Source organism: Scyliorhinus canicula, chromosome 2 (genome assembly GCF_902713615.1).
Source record: "Scyliorhinus canicula chromosome 2, sScyCan1.1, whole genome shotgun sequence".
NCBI lineage: Eukaryota > Metazoa > Chordata > Chondrichthyes > Carcharhiniformes > Scyliorhinidae > Scyliorhinus > Scyliorhinus canicula.
Window position 1 is genome coordinate 282,945,168 of NC_052147.1, and position 22,585 is coordinate 282,967,752.

A 22,585-nucleotide genomic window follows, 5' to 3' on the forward strand; every position below is an offset into this window, starting at 1 on the left:
AGAAAGACAGAGAGACAGAGAGAGAGAGGGAGAGAGAGTGGGAGTTAGTGAGAAAAGTGCTGTGCCGGAGAATACTGGGGAAGTCAGAGTGTGGCACTTGATAGTGGCAGGCCCAATGGACCGATTGGGGTAAGATCTCCAGGATCCACATTTCCGCTGCTCGCTCCTTTGACCACTTCCATCCAGGTCTCCTTGCTTTGAGTGGCTGACTTCCTGCTCCCATTTGTGGACAGTAGATTTTCAGTTCCCCTGACCCTGCTACAGGACCTTCAGGTAAGAGTCTGTGACCCAGGGCAACATTCCCGGATCTCCCCTCCATTCCTTGCCTTGAATCTGATCCTGATACTGAATCACTCTGATCCCGACTGAGTCCCCCTCACGTAGAAATCCTCCCTTTGATGGGGCGCGAGTTGACATGACGCCTTCGCTCTGCGATTGGTCAGAAATCCCGGATGTGGTACATCTCTCTCTCTGTTAAAGTGTCAGGTGAAACAAACAAGTTTCCAATCCACTGCCTCCAAACTCAAGCGCAGGATTCAGACGGACCCCGCCGTGCCTAGGGGGTGCTGCACTGTCGGAGATGCTGGGCGGGATCCTCCGCTTGGCCGGCCGGGATTTCCCGACGGCGTGTAGCAGGCCACATTGGCCGGCTGACGGGAGGGAGAGTCCCATTGCCGTCAGGAGCGCGCCTCACCATAAAACTGGTCTACGGGATGGAAAATGCCGCCGGACATCTTTCAGATGTGATTTTAAATTCTCAAAGGGGCTTGATAGGTCCTAATTGCTCAATTTCAAAGCAGAACAATGGAGTCCTCTCCAGTGTCCTGGTCGACATTAGCCCTGCATTGGGGAGGTGGTGGCGTAGTGGTACTGTCACTGGACTAGTAATCCAGAGACCCAGAATCATGCTCTGGGGTCCCAGGTTCGAATCCCCCCCCAGGGCAGATGGTGAAATTTGAATTTAATAAAAATCTGGAATTAAAAGGTGACCATGAAACCATTGTCAATCGTCGTAAAAACCCATCCGGTTCACTAATGTTCCTTAGGGAAGGGGAAATCTGCCGTCCTTTCCCGGTCTGGCCTACATGTGCCTCCAGACCCACAGCAACGTGGTTGACTCTTAAATGTCCTCTGGGATTGGAGTGATACGGTTGTGTTGTAATTCACTGACTCACCACTAGGAGTCTCATTAGTGTATAAGTGAATGTTGGAGTCAGATGACCTCAGACTGACTGAGGCAGCTGGAAGAGAGAGGTTACTTGTGCATGTTCGTACTATAGAACATAGAACATTACAGCGCAGTACAGGCCCTTTGGCCCTCAATGTTGCGCCGACCTGTGAAACCACTCTAAAGCCCATCTACACTATTCCCTTATCGTCCATATGCCTATCCAATGACCATTTAAATGCCCTTAGTGTTGGCGAGTCCACTACTGTTGCAGGCAGGGCATTCCACGCCCTTACTACTCTCTGAGTAAAGAACCTACCTCTGACATCTGTCCTATATCTATCTCCCCTCAATTTAAAGGTATGTCCCCTCGTGCTAGCCATCACCATCCGAGGAAAAAGGCTCTCACTGTCCACCCTATCTAATCCTCTGATCATCTTGTATGCCTCAATTAAGTCACCTCTTAACCTTCTTCTCTCTAACGAAAATAGCCTCAAGTCCCTCAGCCTTTCCTCATAAGATCTTCCCTCCTTACCAGGCAACATCCTGGTAAATCTCCTCTGTACCTTTTCCAAAGCTTCCACATCCTCCCTATAATGAGGCGAACAGAACTGTACGCAATACTCCAAATGCGGCCGCACCAGAGTTTTGTGCAGCTGCAACATGACCTCATGGCTCTGAAACTCAATCCCTCTACTAAATAAAAGCTAACACACCGTACGCCTTCTTAACAACCCTATCAACCTGGGTGGCAACTTTCAGGGATCTGGACACCGAGATCTCTCTGCTCATCCACACTACCAAGAATCTTCCCATTAGCCCAGTACTCTGTCTGCCTGTTACTCCTTCCAAAATGAATCACCTCACACATTTCTGCATTAAACTCAATTTGCCACCTCTCAGCCCAGCTCTGCAGCTTATCTATGTCCTTCTGTAACCTGCAACATCCTTCCGCACTGTCCACAACTCCACCGACTTTAGTGTCATCTGCAAATTTACTCACCCATCCTTCTACGCCCTCCTCCAGGACATTTATAAAAATGACAAACAGTAGTGGCCCCAAAACAGATCCTTGTGGTACACCACTAGTAACTGAATTCCAGGCTGAACATTTTCCATCAACCACCACCCTCAATAGCCTACCGTGGGGAACCTTATCAAACACTTTACTGAAATCCATATACACCACATCAACTGCTTTACCCTCGTCCATCTATTTGGTCACCTTCTCAAAGAACTCAATAACGTTTGTGAGGCACGGCCTACCCTTCACAAAACCATGTTGACTATCCCTAATCAAATTATTCCTTTCTAGATGATTATACATCCTATCTCTTATAAACCTTTCCAAGACTTTGCCCACAACAGAAGTAAGGCTCACTGGTCTATAGTTACCGGGGTTATCTCTACTCCCCTTCTTGAACAAGAGGACATTTGCTATCCTCCAGTCTTCTGGCACTATTCCTGTAGACAATGACGACATTTTTTCCGAGGACCCTTTTTTACCAACCGGCCAACCTTCGGGACCCAACCTGGCCGACCTTCGCGACCCACGCCGACCGACCTGCACGACCGCCATTTTCTCTTACCTTGTTTGCTGCTGACCAAAATGGAGGAAATGGTTTTGGGTCCCTTTGGCCCTCGTACACGCTCCTCCAATGGAACCTGTTGGATGAAGGTGAAGGCTTCCGGTGGCGGAAAGTATGGAGTCTCCATCTGTCCAAAGTTCTGAACTTTTTTCCTGTAAAATTTTATCAAATAAAACCCCCCGAACGTAAAAAAAAAAACTAAAATGAGTAAAATAAATGAAAAAAATGAATAAAATCCCCGCCGAACTTGTAAAAAAAATAAAATGAATAAAATAAATGAATAAAAACCACTGCAGAACTTGTAAAACAAAAAGCTGCAACCGTTTAAAAAAACAGCGGCCGCACTGCGCATGTGCGCCGATCATTGTGCGCGCATGCGCAATGCGGGCAAATTTTTTTTTTTCACATGTTCGCGGCCGCTTGCATCAGCGTTATGAAAAGCCGGCTGCGGCACGGGAATCTGCGCGCTCAGGAACGCCGCGGACAACGGCTCAGCGACCCTCCCAAAACCCGCCCGCGACCCACCCACGTGTCGCGCCCCCGACTGTGAAGAACACTGTCATAGAACATAAAGAGAAGTCTTACAACACCAGGTTAAAGTCCAACAGGTTTGTTTCAAACACGAGCTTTCGGAGCGCAGCTCCTTCCTCAGGTGAATGGCGAGGTATGTTCCAGAAACATTTATATAGACAAAGTCAGAGATGCCAGACAATGCTTGGAATGCGAGAATTTGCAGGTAATCAAATCTTTACAGATCCAGGGAGAGGGATAATCACAGGTTAAAGAGGTGTGAATTGCCTCAAGCCAGGACAGTTGGTAGGATTTTGCAAGTCCAGGCCAGATGGTGGGGGGTGGATGTAATGCGACATGAATCCCAGATCCCTGTTGAGGCCTCATAAGAACATAAGAACTAGGAGCAGGAGTCGGCCATCTGGCCCCTCGAGCCTGCTCCGCCATTCAATTAGATCATGGCTGATCTTTTGTGGACTCAGCTCCACTTTCCGGCCCGAACACCATAACCCTTAATCCCTTTATTCTTCAAAAAACTATCTATCTTTACCTTAAAAACATGTAATGAAGGAGCCTCAACTGCTTCACTGGGCAAGGAATTCCATAGATTCACAACCCTTTGGGTGAAGAAGTTCCTCCTAAACTCAGTCCTAAATCTACTTCCCCTTATTTTGAGGCTATGTCCCCTAGTTCTGCTGTCACCCGCCAGTGGAAACAACCTGCCCGCATCTATCCTATCTATTCCCTTCATAATTTTAAATGTTTCTATAAGATCCCCCCTCATCCTTCTAAATTCCAACGAGTACAGTCCCAGTCTACTCAACCTCTCCTCATAATCCAACCCCTTCAGCTCTGGGATTAACCTACTGAATCTCCTCTGCACACCCTCCAGCGCCAGTACATCCTTTCTCAAGTAAGGAGACCAAAACTGAACACAATACTCCAGGTGTGGACGCACTAACACCTTATACAATTGCAACATAACCTCCCTAGTCTTAAACTCCATCCCTCTAGCAATGAAGGACAAAATTCCATTTGCCTTTTTAATCACCTGTTGCACTTGTAAACCAACCTTCTGTGACTCATGCACTAGCACACCCAAGTCTCTCTGAACAGCGGCATGCTTTAATATTTTATCGTTTAAATAATAATCCCGTTTGCTGTTATTCCTACCAAAATGGATAACCTCACATTTGTCAACATTGTATTCCATCTGCCAGACCCGAGCCCATTCACTTAACCTATCCAAATCCCTCTGCAGACTTCCAGTATCCTCTGCACTTTTCGCTTTACCACTCATCTTAGTGTCGTCTGCAAACTTGGACACATTCCCCTTGGTCCCCAACTCCAAATCATCTATGTAAATTGTGAACAATTGTGGGCCCAACACGGATCCCTGAGGGACACCACTAGCTACTGATTGCCAACCAGAGAAACACCCATTTATCCCAACTCTTTGCTTTCTATTAATTAACCAATCCTCTATCCATGCTACTACTTTACCCTTAATGCCATGCATCTTTATCTTATGCAGCAACCTTTTCTGTGGCACCTTGTCAAAGGCTTTCTGGAAATCCAGATATACCACATCCATCGGCTCCCCGTTATCTACTGCACTGGTAATGTCCTCAAAAAATTCCACTGAATTAGTTAGGCATGACCTGCCCTTTACGAACCCATGCTGCGTCTGCCCAATGGGACAATTTCCATCCAGATGCCTCGCAATTTCTTCCTTGATGATAGATTCCAGCATCTTCCCTACTACAGAAGTTAAGCTCACTGGCCTATAATTTCCTGCTTTCTGCCTACCTCCTTTTTTAAACAGTGGCGTCACGTTTGCTAATTTCCAATCCACCGGGACCACCCCAGAGTCTAGTGAATTTCGGTAAATTATCACTAGTGCATCTGCAATTTCCCTAGCCATCTCTTTTAGCACTCTGGGATGCATTCCATCAGGGCCAGGAGACTTGTCTACCTTTAGCCCCATTAGCTTGCCCATCACTCCCTCCTTAGTGATAACAATCCTCTCAAGGTCCTCACCTGTCATAGCCTCATTTCTATCAGTCGCTGGCATGTTATTTGTGTCTTCCACTGTGAAGACCGACCCAAAAAACCTGTTCAGTTCCTCAGCCATTTCCTCATTTCCCATTATTAAAACTCCCTTCTCATCCTCTAAAGGACCAATATTTACCTTAGCCACTCTTTTTTGTCTTATATATTTGTAAAAACTTTTACTGTCTGTTTTTATATTCTGAGCAAGTTTACTCTCATACTCTATCTTACTCTTCTTTATAGCTTTTTTAGTAGCTTGCTGTTGCCCCCCTAAAGATTTCCCAGTCCTCTAATCTCCCAGCAATCTTTGCCACTTTATATGCTTTTTCCTTCAATTTGATACTCTCCCTTATTTCCTTAGATATCCACGGTCGATTTTCCCTCTTTCTTCCTTCCTTCCTTTTTGTTGGTATAAACCTTTGCTGAGCACTGTGAAAAATCACTTGGAAGGTTCTCCACTGTTCCTCAACTGTTCCACCATAAAGTCTTAGCTCCCAGTCTACCTTAGCTAGTTCTTCTCTCATCCCCTTGTAATCTCCTTTGTTTAAGCACAAAACACTAGTATTTGATTTTACTTTCTCACCCTCCATCTGTATTTTAAATTCCACCATATTGTGATCGCTCCTTCCGAGAGGATCCCTAACTACGAGATCATGAATCAGTCCTGTCTCATTACACAGGACAAGATCTAGGACCGCTTGTTCCCTCGTAGGTTCCATTACATACTGTTCTAGGAAACTATCGCGGATACATTCTATAAACTCCTCCTCAAGGTTGCCTTGACCGACCTGGTTAAACCAATCGACATGTAGATTAAAATCCCCCATGATAACTGCTGTACCATTTCTACATGCATCAGTTATTTCTTTGTTTATTGCCTGCCCCACCATATCGTTACTATTTGGTGGCCGATAGACTACTCCTATCAGTGACTTTTTCGCCTTACTATTCCTGATTTCCACCCAAATGGATTCAACCTTATCCTCCATAGCACCGATGCCATCCCTTACTATTGCCCGGATGTCATCCTTAAATAACAGCAACACCACCTCCCTTACCATCCACTCTGTCCTTCCGAATAGTTTGATACCCTCGGATATTTAACTCCCAGTCGTGACCATCCTTTAACCATGTTTCAGTAATGGCCACTAAATCATAGTCATTTACGATGATTTGTGCCACCAACTCATTTACTTTATTCCGAATACTACGAGCATTCAGGTAAAGTACACTTATGTTGGTTTTTTTACCTCTGTTTTGAATCTTAACATCTCCAGTTTTATTCCTTTTGTTATTACTGGGCCTATTCACTGTGCTCCCCTCAGTCACTGTACCTTGTACTGTCGCCCTTATGGATTTCTGACTATGTCTTCTCTGCCATGCACTTTTCCCCTTACTTCCTTTTGTTTCTGTCCCTGTTTTACTACCTTCCAACTTCCTGCATTGGTTCCCATCCCCCTGCCACATTAGTTTAAACCCTCCCCAACAGCTCTAGAAAACACCCCCCCTAGGACATCGGTTCCAGTCCTGCCCAAGTGCAGACCGTCCGGTTTGTACTGGTCCCACCTCCCCCAGAACCGGTCCCAATGCCCCAGGAATTTGAATCCCTCCCTCTTGCACCATCTCTCGAGCCATGCATTCATCCTATCTATCCTGACATTCCTACTCTGACTAGCTCGTGGCACTGGTAACAATCCTGAGATTACTACCTTTGAGGTCCTACTTTTTAGTTTAACTCCTAACTCCCTGAATTCCGCTTGTAGGACCTCATCCCGTTTTTTACCTATATCGTTGGTGCCTATGTGCACCACGACAGCTGGCTGTTCACCATCCCCCCCCCCCAGAATGTCCTGCAGCCGCTCCGAGATATCCTTGACCCTTGCACCAGGGAGGCAACATACCATCCTGGAGTCTCGATTGCGTCCACAGAACCGCCTGTCTATTCCCCTTACGATCGAGTCCCCTATCACTATAGCCCTGCCATTTTTCTTCCTGCCCTGCTGTGCAGCAGAGCCAGCCACGGTGCCATGAACCTGGCTGCTGCTGCCTTCCCCTGGTGAGCCATCTCCCTCAACAGTATCCAAAGCGGCATATCTGTTTTGCAGGGAGATGACCGCAGGGGACACCTGCACTGCCTTCCTACTCTTGCTCTTTCTTTTGGTCACCCATTTTCTATCTCCCTCAGTAACCTTCACCTGCGGTGTGACCAACTCGCTAAACGTGCTATCCACGACCTCCTCAGCATCGCGGATGCTCCAAAGTGAGTCCATCCGCAGCTCCAGAGCCGTCCAGCGGTCTAACAAGAGCTGCAACTGAACACACTTCTTGCACGTGAAGGAGCCAGGGACAGTGGACGTGTCCCTGAGTTCCCACATCGCACACGAGGAGCATGACACAGGTCTGGGATCTCCTGCCATGTCTTAAACCCGTGGTAAACTTAAACAACTAGAATTTCAAAATAAAAATAAATAAATTAGACAATGAAAAGAAAAAGAGAGACTACTTACCAGTCACTTACTAGGGTTAAAAAGCACCTCCTCACACTCTGCACTGAATTACCTCACTGCACCAAATTACCAAGTTTCAATCCCCACTCTGGATGTGTCTCCTGGAAAAGTGCTAGCTTACTGTGTGCGCTGTCTGTCTGTCTTTTATACAGACCTCAGCTAACCGATGACTCAAAAAATACCTTAACTTCAAAGAGAAGAATACAATTTGCCCCTAAACAGGCCTCAGGTGATTGACAGATAACTGCCTTTCAGCAATTAGGGTGGGGGCTGCTTCAACCAATCAGACACTAAGCTCCACACTGCACTTTTAACTGAAAAACAGCAGAATTAGATTTTCCACTTATGTGTGGGCGTTAATCGTAAGTTCTATTCAATGACTTGTTTTTAATTATCTACAGCATCGACTCATGGAGAGCGAAGATCACGGTGGGATCGATGGGGGTTCTCACGAATGAGGAGGGACAAGGCAATCTCACAACCCAATATCTCACTGGCTGTTGCCTCTGAAGACAGCACAATGCTCTATCAGAGGAGTGCTTCAGGTACTGGAGCAGGAGCTTTACTCTTTATCTAACCCCGTGCTGTACCTGTCCTGGGAGTGTTTGATGGGGACAGTGTAGAGGGAGCTTTACTCTGTATCTAACCCCGTGCTGTACCTGGCCTGGGAGTGTTTGATGGGGACAGTGTAGAGGGAGCTTTACTCTGTATCTAACCCCGTGCTGTACCTGTCCTGGGAGTGTTTGATGGGGACAGTGTAGAGGGAGCTTTACTCTCTATCTAACCCCGTGCTGTACCTGTCCTGGCAGTGTTTGATGGGGACAGTGTAGAGGGAGCTTTACTCTGTATCTAACCCCGTGCTGTACCTGTCCTGGGAGTGTTTGATGGGGACAGTGTGGAGAGAGCTTTACTCTGTATCTAACCCCGTGTTGCACCTGTCCTGGGAGTGTTTGATGGGGACAGTGTAGAGGGAGCTTTACTCTGTATCTAACCCCGTGCTGTACCTGTCCTGGGAGTGTTTGATGGGGACAGTGTAGAGGGAGCTTTACTCTGTATCTAACCCCGTGCTGTACCTGTCCTGGGAGTGTTTGATGGGGACAGTGTGGAGAGAGCTTTACTCTGTATCTAACCCCGTGCTGTACCTGTCCTGGGAGTGTTTGATGGGGACAGTGTAGAGTGAGCTTTACTCTGTATCTAACCCCGTGCTGTACCTGTCCTGGGAGTGTTTGATGGGGATGGTGTAGAGGGAGCTTTACTCTGTATCTAACCCCGTGCTGTACCTGTCCTGGGAGTGTTTGATGGGGACGGTGTAGAGGGAGCTTTACTCTGTGTCTAACCCCATGCTGTACCTGTCCTGGGAGTGTTTGATGGGGACAGTGTAGAGGGAGCTTTACTCTGTATCTAACCCCGTGCTGTACCTGTCCTGGGAGTGTTTGATGGGGACAGTGCAGAGGGAGCTTTACTCTGTATCTAACCCTGCCACATTTATACGCTGCCTACTGGGCGGAGCCAGCAGGCGGGATTTACCCATGTACCTCTAGTATATGTGTCTTACCGTAATACATATAATATAGTTAGTGGTGACGATCACATTCACCCCCTGTTAAAAAAAGAGCCCGCTGGGGGTGGTGGAAAAGTTTCCAAGTTCAGTCTGTTGGGGGCCTTGATCCATCTCCGCGATCACCTCAGTCCTGGTGGTGATGTGGGCGCCGACTTGGTCACCTGTGACTTCGGGAGCATGTTGTCCTCGTCACCCCTGAGTGGAACCAGTGGGAGGACGGACCCTCCTGAGGAGGGGGCTGTGGTGAGGTTCGCTGGGGGGAGGGTGAGTGGCGCAGGGGTGAATGAGACAACCGAGGGTGGGGTTGGGGTCGATGTCGGGTCAAGGGCCCTGGGTGGGGATCCAGCGGGTGCCAGGTCCCAGAGGGAGACTGTGTCCTGGCGCCCGTTGGGGTGCACCACGTAGGCGTACTGCGGGTTCACCTGTAGGAGGTGGACCCTTTCGACCAAAGGGTCCGACTTATGGGTCCGCACATGCTTGCGAAGGAAGACAGGTCCAGGAACTGTCAGCCATGTTGGGAGCGAGATGGTAATGCCTCCAATGCCGCACAGCTTCCACAATGGCCTTGTCCTCCTGTTCGACAGAGGAGTGCCGAATTTCGGAGGCATGGAGGGTGCGGGAAAAGAAGGCCACGGGCCTGCCTGGTTGAGGTTGGCGGCCAGAGCTACGTCTGATGCATCGCTCTCCACCTGGAAGGGGAGGGACTCGTCGACTGCGTGCATCGTGGCCTTGGCGATGTCAGCCTTGATACGGTTGAAGGCCTGGCGGGCCTCAGCCGTCAGGAGAAAAACTGTGGACTGAATGAGTGGGCGGGCCTTGTCTGCATAGTAAGGGACCCACTGGGCATAGTAGGAGAAAAACCCCAGGCATCGTTTCAGGGCCTTGGGGCAGTGGGGGAGTGGGAGTTCCAGGAGGGGGCGCATGCGGTCGGGGTCAGGCCCAGAACTCCATTTTGCACGACTTAGCCAAGGATGGCTAAACGGTTGGTGCGGAACACGCATTTCTCCTTATTGTATGTGAGATTAAGGAGCTTGGCGGTGTGGAGAAAGTTTTGGAGGTTAGCGTCGTGGTCCTGCTAGTCGAGGCCACAGATGGTGACGTTGTCCAGGTACGGGAAGGTGGCCCGCAGTCCGTATCGGTCAACCATTCGGTCCATCTCACGTTGGAAGACCGAGACCCCATTAGTGACGGCGAACGGAACCCTAAGGAAGTGATAGAGGCGGCCGTCTGCTTTGAACGCAGTGTATTGGCGATCCTCTGGGTGGACGGGGAGCTGGTGGTAAGCGGACTTCAGATCCACTCTGGAAAAGACCCAGTACTGTGCAATCTGATTGACCATGTCAGATATGCGTGGCAGGGGGTACGCGTCAAGCTGCGTGTACCGGTTGATGGTCTGACTGTAGTCAGTGACCATCTTGTGCTTCTCCCCGGTCTTCACCACCACCACTTGGGCTCTCCAGGGGCTGTTGCTGGCCTCAATGACCCCCTCCCGCAGAAACCATTGGACCTCCGACCCGATGAAGGTCCGGTCCTGGGCGCTGTACCCTCTGCTCCTGGTGGCGAAGGGTTTGCAATCCGGGATGAGGTTCGCAAACAAGGAAGGTGGATCGACCTTAAGGGTCGTGAGGCCGCATACGGTGAGCGAGGGTAGGGGTCCACCGAATTTTAAGGTTAAGCTTTGGAGGTGGCACTGGAATTCCAGTCCGAGTAACAGGGCAGCGCAGGGGGGAGGACGTAGAGCCGGAAGTTGCTAAACTCTACGCCTTGGACAGTGAGGGTCGCAATGCCGTACCCCCGGATTTCCACGGAATGGGATCCGGAGGCCAGAGAGATTTACTGGGTAACGGGGTGTACTGCGAGGGAGCAGCGCCTTACCATCGTGGGGTGGAAGGTGGGAGTAGCGGCTGGCGATGAACGGCCAGACGAGCTTCCAGACGAGCAGGGGTCCTGAGGCACCGTCCAAAATGGCGCCGAAGATGGCGGCGTCCATGGGGCGCACATGGCTTGCGAGGAGGAATATGGCGGCGCCCCTGGGTAGGAACGCTGGGCCTAGAAACAGCAGTGACCGACCGGGCCTGGCATATAGAGACAAACACCTGCCTGGGGTGTTTGTTTTGTCCGTAAAAATAGCACTTGGGCCCCCCAGAGTTGGCTGGCTGCCGCGCGGCCCAGGCTTGCGGTGAGCTGGAGTCGGCAGCTGGTGGGGCCCACGATGCCCACGAGGGTGCCGCGTTGTCGGGGGCGTAGGGCTGGACGTTACGGGGGGCCACTGTTAACGAGTTTGCGAGCTGCCTGGTTCCCGCAAGATCAAACTTACCCCCCTTCCAGTAGGCGCTGGCGGACGTACGCAGACCTCATGCCCGTAACGAAGGCGTCTCGGATTAAACGTTCTGTGTGCTGGGCTGCCGAAACTGCCTGGCAGCCACAGTTCCTACCCAGGATGTGCAGGGCACGCCAGAAATCATCCAGAGCCTCCCCGGGGAGTTGCTGTCTCGTGGCGGAGGTCCCTGGCATATAGTTGATTGACTGGCCGAACGTAATGTCCCTTCAGGAGCTCCATTGCTTTGGAGTAGGTGGGCGCATCCCGGATGAGAGGAATAATGTCAGGGCTGACCCGTGAATAAAGGACTTGGAGCTTCTGCAAGTCCGAGTGTTCCTCAGCGGCTGCTCTGAGGTAGCTTTCGAAGCAGGCTAGCCAGTGGTCAAAGGCGGACGTGGCGTTGGCTGCTTGAGGGCTCAGCTGCAGGCGATCAGGCTTGATGGGAAGATCCATCGTTAGAAAATCTTTGCTCAATAAATTGATGCACTATCAATTACCACAAAGGCGAGAGTAGTGGAATAATCAAGGCTTTATTGAGCAAAGATGTAGTGCCTCCTGTAGCTGGAACCAGAATGGCTACTGGGCGGAGCCAGCAAGCAGGGATTTACCCATGCATCTCCAGTATATGTGTCTTACGTAATTCATATAATACAGCTATTGGTGACTACCACACCTTTATCGAGAATCGCGACGCTTGAAGCATCTCGCGTGATTCAGTGGAATTTCTCAGCCCGTCGCGGTCTGGGTCTTGCTCTCGCTGGACGAGATCCAGATGCGCATATTTAATGGTTTATTTATATATGTGCTGGTCCAATTCACCCAGAGTCCAGGGTTCACTGGCTTTGCCAGCGAGGCCTCAACACAGGCGGCACGGTAGCACAGTGGTTAGCACTGTTGCTTCACAGCTCCAGGGTCCCAGGTTCGATTCCCGGCTTGGGTCACTGTCTGTGCGGAGTCTGCACGTTCTCCCCGTGTCTGCGTGGGTTTCCTCCGGGTGCTCCAGTTTCCTCCCACAAGTCCCGAAAGACGTGCTGTTAGGTGAATTGGACATTCTGAATTCTCCCTCAGTGTACCCGAACAGGCGCCGGAATGTGGCGACTAGGGGCTTTGCACAGTAACTTCATTGCAGTGTTATTGTAAGCCTACTTGTGACAATAAAGATTATTATTATAAACACAAAGTCGTGAACCTGTCATGATGGTCCCTCGGGAGGGGGGGGGGGGGTGGCAGGTGGAGGACCCTGGGTGGTCGAGGACAGGGTAGGGTGGTACTCTGCTCCCCCCAGATTGCCACGGTGTCAGGTTGAACGGCCCAGGGGTCAGGCTTGGGGAGGGGGGTCTTACAGAATTATAAAAGAATTATAGAACAGTACAGCACAGAACAGGCCCTTCGGCCCTCGATGTTGTGCCAAGCAACGATCACCCTACTCAAACCCACGTATCCACCCTATACCCGTAACCCAACAAACCCCCCCCCCAACCTTACTTTTTGGACACTAAGGGCAATTTAGCATGGCCAATCCACCTAACCCGCACATCTTTGGACTGTGGGAGGAAACCGGAGCACCCGGAGGAAACCCACGCAGACACGGGGAGGACGTGCAGACTCCGCACAGACAGTGACCCAGCCGGGAATCGAACCTGGGACCCTGGAGCTGTCTTGCCCATAAGAGTTGGGGTGAGGGGAGCCTCAAGGACCCAGGAAGAGGTACGTTGGGCAACGTTGTGGGGGGGGGTTGGTCGTGTTGAAAGGGGGGTCGAAAGATCGGGGCTGCCTTGAAAAATGATGGCCCAATCCGTGATAAGTCGCGTGGCCTTGCCGGGGAGTAGCTGAGGTCCAACAAACAGCAAAGTGCTGGTGAATAGCGAGGTCTTGCTCGGTCCTCAAACATACCGGTCAGCTGACTTGGCCTTGAGTCCATTGAATCGCACTTATTTTGTTTCCCTGTGTGTGCGGGTTGGTTGGTATTCTTTGACCCTGTGTATTGGTTACAGTCGGTTACAGTCTCTGGTTGTCCGCGTGTCTGTTGATTCCATTACTGGATCTCCAACCACCTGACACAATCAGATAGCCTTTGTTTGTAAGTAACAAAGGGAAGTGTCAAAGGAAATTGATTGGAAACTAATTGATTCAACAGCCCGTCATGTTTCCCCTGGAGGTTCCCCAGGACCTCGGGCGAGCGCCGTTCCGTATTGGTGTCCACAAACGGGGTTGGCCATCAAGGGGGTCTCCTAGGGGATTGGAAGCCCCCTGATCCATGCCCCTTGAGCAGGGTGGCACCCGAGCACTGTTGGTGCCATTTGGGCAGCCTGGCACTGCCGAAGTGCCCAGGTGGAACTGCCAGGGAGCTAGTTTGACACACCCAGCTGACGGGGCACTGCTAGTGTGCTAGGTTGGCACTGCCAAGGTACCCAGCTGGCACCAGGTGGGCGGTGCCAAGGTGCCCAGCTGGCACCAGGTGGGCTGTGCCAAGGTGCCCAGGTGGAACTGCTGCCTGGAATGGGCACTGCCAGGGCACCAGGTGGGCGGTGCCAAGGTGCCCAGCTGGCACCAGGTGGGCGGTGCCAAGGTGCCACGCGTTGGCAATCCGGCTGGGCGTGCCCTGCGTGGGTGTTGGGAAGGTGCAGTGGGAGGCAGGGACCCCCTCATAGTGAGTTGAGACTTGTTGGTGGGGGGGACACGTTGGGTGTTCCAGAGGCGCTCCACTGAGGGGCTGCGGTGAATGGAGTCCCTCGGTGTAGAAACTAGGGCTATGTGCGGCCTCGGCCACGTGTTCCCACGGAAACCCCGTATCTAACCTGAGTGACGTGTAACAGCGTTGTGTTTCTCGGTGCTGTGAGCACTGGGGAACAGGCGGCTAAACACGCTCGCTATGGGACTTTGTTCCCATGGAGTTAAATCGTGCCCAATCTCGATCCCTGGAGACTTCAGGGAAAGCCTGCAGAGTTAATGATCCTGGTATTGTTTCTGCATTTTGAGGAGGGGGCCTCTGAGTCTAGTTTCTGTCTTATTTCATCCCATCAGAATGTCCATTTAGCTTGACAATGTTTTCTCTTGATTGTATCACAGATTTCCCGCCTGTCTTCCACGTTAAACTTAAAGATGTGACGCTGCTGGAAGGTGACCCCTTGACCCTTTGTAGTTTACCAGCAGGAAGCCCAACGCCCAGTGTCACCTGGTTCAAAGGTCGGTTTTTAACTCACTCACTATCATGGCACCTCACCTCTGTCTCTCTGTGCCTCTGTCTCTCTGTGTGTCTCTCTGTGTGTCTCTCTCTGTCTCTGTCTCTCTGTGCCTCTGACTCTCTCTGTCTCTCCCTCTGTCTCTCCCTCTGTCTCCCTCTGTCTCTCCCTCTGTCTCTCTCTCTGACTCTCTCTGTCTCTCTCTCTGACTCTCTCTGTCTCTCCCTCTGTCTCTCCCTCTGTCTCTCCCTCTGTCTCTCTCTCTGACTCTCTCTGTCTCCCTCTGTCTCTCGCTGTCTTTCAGTGTGTCTCTCTCTGTCTCTGTCTCTCTGCCTCTGTCTCTCTGAGTGTCTCTCTCTGTCTCTGTCTCTCTGTGCCTCTGACTCTCTCTATCTCCCTCTGTCTCTCGCTGTCTTTCTGTGTGTCTCTCTCTGTCTCTGTCTCTCTGCCTCTGTCTCTCTGAGTGTCTCTCTCTGTCTCTGTCTCTCTGTGCCTCTGACTCTCTCTGTCTCTCCCTCTGTCTCTCCCTCTGTCTCCCTCTGTCTCTCCCTCTGTCTCTCTCTCTGACTCTCTCTGTCTCTCTCTCTGACTCTCTCTGTCTCTCCCTCTGTCTCTCCCTCTGTCTCTCCCTCTGTCTCTCTCTCTGACTCTCTCTGTCTCCCTCTGTCTCTCGCTGTCTTTCTGTGTGTCTCTCTCTGTCTCTGTCTCTCTGCCTCTGTCTCTCTGAGTGTCTCTCTCTGTCTCTGTCTCTCTGTGCCTCTGACTCTCTCTGTCTCCCTCTGTCTCTCCCTCTGTCTCTCCCTCTGGCTCTCTCTCTGACTCTCTCTGTCTCCCTCTCTGACTCTCTCTGTCTCCCTCTGTCTCTCCCTCTGTATCTCCCTCTGTCTCTCTCTGTCTCCCTCTGTCTCTCCCTCTGTCTCTCCCTCTGTCTCTCTCTCTGACTCTCTCTGTCTCCCTCTGTCTCTCCCTCTGTCTCTCCCTCTGTCTCTCCCTCTGTCTCTCTCTCTCTGACTCTCTCTGTCTCTCTCTCTGACTCTCTCTGTCTCTCCCTCTGTCTCTCCCTCTGTCTCTCCCTCTGTCTCTCTCTCTGACTCTCTCTGTCTCCCTCTGTCTCTCGCTGTCTTTCTGTGTGTCTCTCTCTGTCTCTGTCTCTCTGCCTCTGTCTCTCTGAGTGTCTCTCTCTGTCTCTGTCTCTCTGTGCCTCTGACTCTCTCTGTCTCCCTCTGTCTCTCGCTGTCTTTCTGTGTGTCTCTCTCTGTCTCTGTCTCTCTGCCTCTGTCTCTCTGAGTGTCTCTCTCTGTCTCTGTCTCTCTGTGCCTCTGACTCTCTCTGTCTCTCCCTCTGTCTCTCCCTCTGTCTCTCCCTCTGGCTCTCTCTCTGACTCTCTCTGTCTCCCTCTCTGACTCTCTCTGTCTCCCTCTCTGACTCTCTCTGTCTCTCCCTCTGTATCTCCCTCTGTCTCTCTCTGTCTCCCTCTGTCTCTCCCTCTGTCTCTCCCTCTGTCTCTCTCTCTGACTCTCTCTGTCTCCCTCTGTCTCTCCCTCTGTCTCTCCCTCTGTCTCTCCCTCTGTCTCTCTCTCTCTGACTCTCTCTGTCTCCCTCTGTCTCTCGCTGTCTCTCTGTGTGTCTCTCTCTGTCTCTGTCTCTCTGCCTCTGTCTCTCTGAGTGTCTCTCTCTGTCCCTGTCTCTCTGTGCCTCTGACTCTCTCTGTCTCCCTCTGTCTCTCCCTCTGTCTCTCCCTCTGTCTCTCTTTCTGCCTCTGTCTCTCTGTGTCTCTCTGTGTGTCCTGATGTGTTAGGCAGGTTGGTTCAACGTCGACTGCAACTGGATGCAGGGAAGCTAGAAACAAACGTCTGACACAGGAGATTATCCAACTCTGTTTTATTTAACTATGAACTGCTGTACATGTTCAGCTGTGGGTTGACACTTTACTAATCCAACTGATGACCTCTTACTAGCTTGACCAGACTTACTAGCTACCACATGGTAATAGTGCTCACTAGCTTGTGCACTCTGACTGTCTCAGTAGCTGGGTCCCGAGAGAGGGAGAATCTTAATGCCCTGTGGGCTTGACAGTGGTGGTGTCCTGTCTGGTGATTGGTTGTTCTATGTTGTGTGTTCATTGGTCATCCTGTGTGTCAATCACTGCCTGTCTGCATCTCATTATATACATGAGTGGATATTATGACATCTCCCCTTTTTTTTAAATAAGTTTTGGAACGTGAAGGTATATACATGCTTGACTATGTACAAGTGGTGAGTTAATGAACATATGTACATGGGAAGGTGTCTATCGTGCAGATACAGAGCAAACTGAACAAAATTTACAAAAGTAAAGTCTATAGATTCAGTCTTTGAGGCGGGCGACGAATTCTGGTCGATCGCCGCAGAGGTGGAGCAGGAGACGCCGGCACTTGGACAGGTGGGATCGCTGGCATTGCGGCGGGATCGCTGGCATTGCGGCGGGGTCATGGACAGGCGGGATCGCTGGCATTGCGGCAGGATCATGGACAGGCGGGATCGCTGGCATTGCGGCGGGATCGCTGGCATTGCGGCGGGATCGCTGGCATTGCGGCGGGGTCATGGACAGGCGGGATCGCTGGCATTGCGGCGGGATCATGGACAGGCGGGATCGCTGGCATTGCGGCGGGATCGCTGGCATTGCGGCGGGGTCGCTGGCATTGCGGCGGGGTCATGGACAGGCGGGATCGCTGGCATTGCGGCGGGATCGCTGGCATTGCGGCGGGATCGCTGGCATTGCGGCGGGATCGCTGGCATTGCGGCGGCATCGCTGGCATTGTGGCGGGGTCATGGACAGGCGGGATCGCTGGCATTGCGGCGGGGTCATGGACAGGCGGGATCGCTGGCATTGCGGCGGGATCGCTGGCAATGCGGCGGGATTGCTGGCATTGCGGCGGGATCGCTGGCATTGCGGCGGGATTGCTGGCATTGCGGCGGGGTCATGGACAGGCGGGATCGCTGGCATTGCGGCGGGATTGCTGGCATTGCGGCGGGATCGCTGGCATTGCGGCGGGATCGCTGGCATTGCGGCGGGGTTATGGACAGGCGGCATCACTGGCATTGCGGCGGGGTCATGGACAGGTGGGATCGCTGGCATTGCGGCGGGATCGCTGGCATTGCGGCGGGGTCATGGACAGGCGGGATCGCTGGCATTGCGGAAGGATCATGGACAGGCGGGATCGCTGGCATTGCGGCGGGATCGCTGGCATTGCGGCGGGATCGCTGGCATTGCGGCGGGGTCGCGGACAGGTGGGATCGCTGGCATTGCGGCCGTGTCCTGGACAGGCGGGATCGCTGGCATTGCGGCGGGATCGCTGGCATTGTGGCGGGATCGCTGGCATTGCGGCGGGTTCGCTGGCATTGTGGCGGGATCGCTGGCATTGCGGCGGGATCGCTGGCATTGCGGCGGGATCGCTGGCATTGCGGCTGTGTCCTGGACAGGCGGGATCGCTGGCATTGCGGCGGGATCGCTGGTATTGCGGTGAGGTCATGGACAGGCGGGATCGCTGGCATTGCGGCGGGATCGCTGGCATTGCGGCGGGATCGCTGGCATTGCGGCGGGATCGCTGGTATTGCGGTGAGGTCATGGACAGGCGGGATCGCTGGCATTGCGGCGGGATCGCTGGCATTGCGGCGGGATCGCTGGCATTGCGGCGGGGTCATGGACAGGCGGGATCGCTGGCATTGCGGCGGGATCGCTGGCATTGCGGCGGGATCGCTGGCATTGCGGCGGGATCGCTGGCATTGAGGCGGGATCGCTGGCATTGCGGCGGGATCGCTGGCATTGCGGCGGGATCGCTGGGATTGCGGCGGGATCATGGACAGGCGGGATCGCTGGCATTGCGGCGGGATCATGGACAGGCGGGATCGCTGGCATTGCGGCGGGATCGCTGGCATTGCGGCGGGATCGCTGGCATTGCGGCGGGATTGCTGGCATTGCGGCGGGGTCATGGACAGGCGGGATCGCTGGCATTGCGGCGGGGTCATGGACAGGCGGGATCGCTGGCATTGCGGTGGGATCGCTGGCATTGCGGCGGGATCGCTGGCATTGCGGTGGGATCGCTGGCATTGCGGCGGGATCGCTGGCATTGCGGCGGGATCGCTGGCATTGCGGCGGGATCGCTGGCATTGCGGCGGGGTCAAGGACAGGCGGGATCGCTGGCATTGCGGCGGGATCGCTGGCATTGCGGCGGGATCGCTGGCATTGCGGCGGGATCGCTGGCATTGCGGCGGGATCGCTGGCATTGCGGCGGGATCGCTGGCATTGCGGCGGGGTCATGGACCGGCGGGATCGCTGGTAGATCGGCGGCCTCGTGTCAGGAGACATCCACAGGAGACATGATAACCGGCGGAGCAATGCGGTTAGGCGGTGGGCGGGGAACTCTCCGCAGCGCCCTCCTGTTGCGCCGGAGAATGGAGCCGTCAGCTATTTGAACAATGAAGGACCTTGTGTCGGCCTGCCTGACAACAACAGCTGGGGCTGACCAAACTCCCTCAGGCAACTGGACGCGAACAACATCTGCTGGAGCCAGCGCAGGCAGATCCGTGGCATGAGCAGCATACGTCATCTTCTGCTGGTCCCTGGATCGCTGCACCTTCTGCAGCACCGTGAGGTGGTCACGGTCTGGAACATGGATGGCTGCAACAGTTGTCCTCAGGTTGCGGTTCATGAGCATCTGCGCCGGAGACAAACCAGTCGACAGAGGGGCCGCCCTGTAGGGCAGCAGCGCCAGGTTGAAATCGGAGGCTGAGTCTGTAGCCTTGCACAGCAACCGCTTGATGATATGGACCCTTTTCTCGGCCTTCCCGTTTGATTGTGGGTAATGGGGACTGGAGGTGATGTGTCTGAAGTTGTAGGATCGTGCAAAATCGGACCACTCCTGGCTGTAGAAACATGGACCGTTGTCCCTCATTACCGTGAGTGGTATCCCGTGCCTGGCAAACGTCTCTTTGCGGCTTTGATGACGGACCTAGACATGAGGTCCGACAGTTTCACCACTTCCGGGTAACTGGAGAAGTAGTTGACCAAGAGCCCGTAGTCACGCCCATTGGCATGAAAGCGGTCTACCCCCACTTCAGACCACGGAGAGGTCACAATCCCGGCCTGTTGCAGCGTTTCTTTGGGCTGAGCCGGTTGAAACTTCTGGCATGTTGTGCAGTTGAGGACCGTGTCGGCAATGTCCTGGTTGATGCCCGGCCAATAAACCGCCTCCCGAGCTCTACGTTGACATTTTCCGACTCCAACGTGACCCTCATGGATCTGCCCGAGCATCGCAGCCCGCATGCTTTGAGGAATGACGATCCTGTCCAGTTTAAGAAGGATTCCCTCAATGATCGTTAACTCGTCCTTAACGTTAAAGAACTGGGGACACTGCCCCTTTTGCCAGCCATGGGCGAGGTGTTGCCCCTTTTGCCAGCCATGGGCGAGGTGTTGCCCCTTTTGCCAGCCATGAGCGAGGTGTTGCATCACGCGCTGCAGTAGAGAATCCTTGGCAGTTTCTTCACGTATTTGGACCACTAGTTCATCAGTGTCTGGGAGGTTGCTGGCACACACCTGCACCTGTGCCTCTGTGTGGCAGATGAAGTCGCCTTGTTAACACGGCGTGGTAATGGATCGGGATAGGGCATCCGCGATGATCAGCTCCTTACCCGGTGTGTAGACGAGTTCGAAGTCATATCGGCGAAGACGAAGAAGAATTCGCTGTAGCCGAGGCATCATGTCATTTAAATGCTTCTGGATTATGTGGACTAAAGGCCTGTGGTCTGTTTCCACCGTGAACTTTGGCAGGCCGTATACGTAGTCATGAAACTTGACTATTCCTGTCAGGAGATCCAAGCACTCCTTTTCGATCTGGGCATACCGTTGCTCGGTCGGAGTCATGGCCCTGGAGACGTATGCCACTGGAGCCCAGGACAAGGAGTCGTCTCGCTGGAGGAGCACCGCCCCAATGCCATCCTGGCTAGCGTCTGTGGATATCTTGGTGCCCTTGGTTGGGTCAAAGAACGCCAGTACTGGGGCTGTGGTGAGCTTCGCCTTCAGCTCGAGCCATTCCTTTTCATGGGTGGGCAGCCACTGGAACACTGTCAACTTCTTTCCGAGATGCCGGAGGGCCGTGGTGTGGGCTGCCAGATTGGGAATTAATTTCCCAAGATAATTTACCATCCCGAGGAAGCGGAGGACCACCTTCCTGTCCTCCGGGGTCTTCATGGCATTGATTGGCAACACCTTGTCAGCGTCAGGTTGCGCACCCTGCTGTGAAATGTGCTCACCCAGAAACTTGATAGCGGATTGAGCAAACGAGCATTTGGCCCTCTGAGCTGGAGGCCATTTACGGGAATCTGTTGGAAGACCTGTCGGAGGCGGGCAATGTGATCCTCGGGCGTTGTGGACCAGATGATCATGTTGTCCACAGAGACTCGCACCCCCCTCGATGCCCTCCACCATTTGCTCCATAATGCGATGAAATACTTCGGAAGCTGATATGATACCGAAAGGCATGCGGTTGTAGCAATAACGGCCGAACGGAGTGTTAAACGTGCACAGCTTCCGATTGGATGCGTCCAGCTGTATCTGCCAGAATCCACGGGAGACGTCTATCTTGGTGAAGAAGTTGGCATGAGCCACCTCACTGGTTAACTCTTCACGCTTCGGGATCAGGTAGTGCTCCCGCATGATGTTGCGGTTCAGGTCTTTGGGAACACTGCAAATGCGGAGCTCCCCTGACGGCTTCTTTACGCAGACCATGGAGCTGACCCAGTCTGTTGGCTCTGTGACCTTCGAGATAATGCCCTGGTCTTCGAGGTGCTGTAGTTGCTTTTTCAGACGATCCTTGAGGGGCGCCGGCACCCGGCCTGGTGCATGAATGACAGGGTGGCGTTCGGCTTGAGCAGGATTTTATATCGGTACGGGAGCGTGCCCATTCCATCGAATGGTATTGCGTGATAATGTCGTCTATGTCGGCTTGCAAATTTCCATTGGGTGAGGCCGTCGCCGGTGATGATGACGTGGTGTGGACTCGCTGAACCAGGTTCAGGAGCTTGCAGGCCCGAGCACCGAGCAGGGACGCCCTGGCAGGCCTGACGATTTCCAACCATAATGTTGCCTTGATCGCCTTGTTGGATACTCCTAGTTGACACAAGCCACTGGCAGCTATGGCATTGCCATTGTAGTCAAGGAGCTGGCAGGCCGGTGGAAGAATGCTAGGTTGGGGCTGGATGGTGTCGAGGTCGGATTGTGAGATGAGGTTCACAGACACGCCGGTGTCCAGTTTAAATCGGAGGCGAGCCTTGTTAACTGTGAGGGCAGCACACCACTCATCGTCTGGACCCACACTGAGGATCGAGGGGCTTTGCGCAGGTATGGTGGAGGCCAGCTCATGTGTGGTTATGATGCCCACCCGATAGGGAGACTTGAGGCAGTCAGCATCAGGGTCCGTTAGGCTGTCGGGATCGGAATCTGGCATGCCTTGCTGTATTGAGCGGACACTCTGCGCCGCAGCTGGGATCGCTGGCTGCTGAGCGGTGGAGCAGATCTGCAAAGGGCTGCATAGTGGCCAAGTTCGCCTCACTGTACACATCGCCGTCCTTTTGCCGGAAATTGCCGGATTAAGTGGGTGGAGCCACAATTCGGACACGTCATGACACTGACGTCAGCGCGTTGCGTGCGCCATCGCAC

The 22,585-nt window shown here is 53.0% G+C and overlaps 1 protein-coding gene across 1 annotated transcript in view; it reads left to right on the plus strand.

The window, feature by feature from the left end:
* spega (striated muscle enriched protein kinase a) overlaps window positions 1-22,585 on the plus strand; it is a 462,850-nt gene that overhangs the window by 417,699 nt on the left and 22,566 nt on the right. The window contains exons 28-29 of the mRNA XM_038790314.1: window positions 8,228-8,371; window positions 14,777-14,893. Coding sequence (XP_038646242.1) covers window positions 8,228-8,371; window positions 14,777-14,893 — 261 coding nt within the window. The remainder of the gene's footprint in view (window positions 1-8,227; window positions 8,372-14,776; window positions 14,894-22,585) is intronic.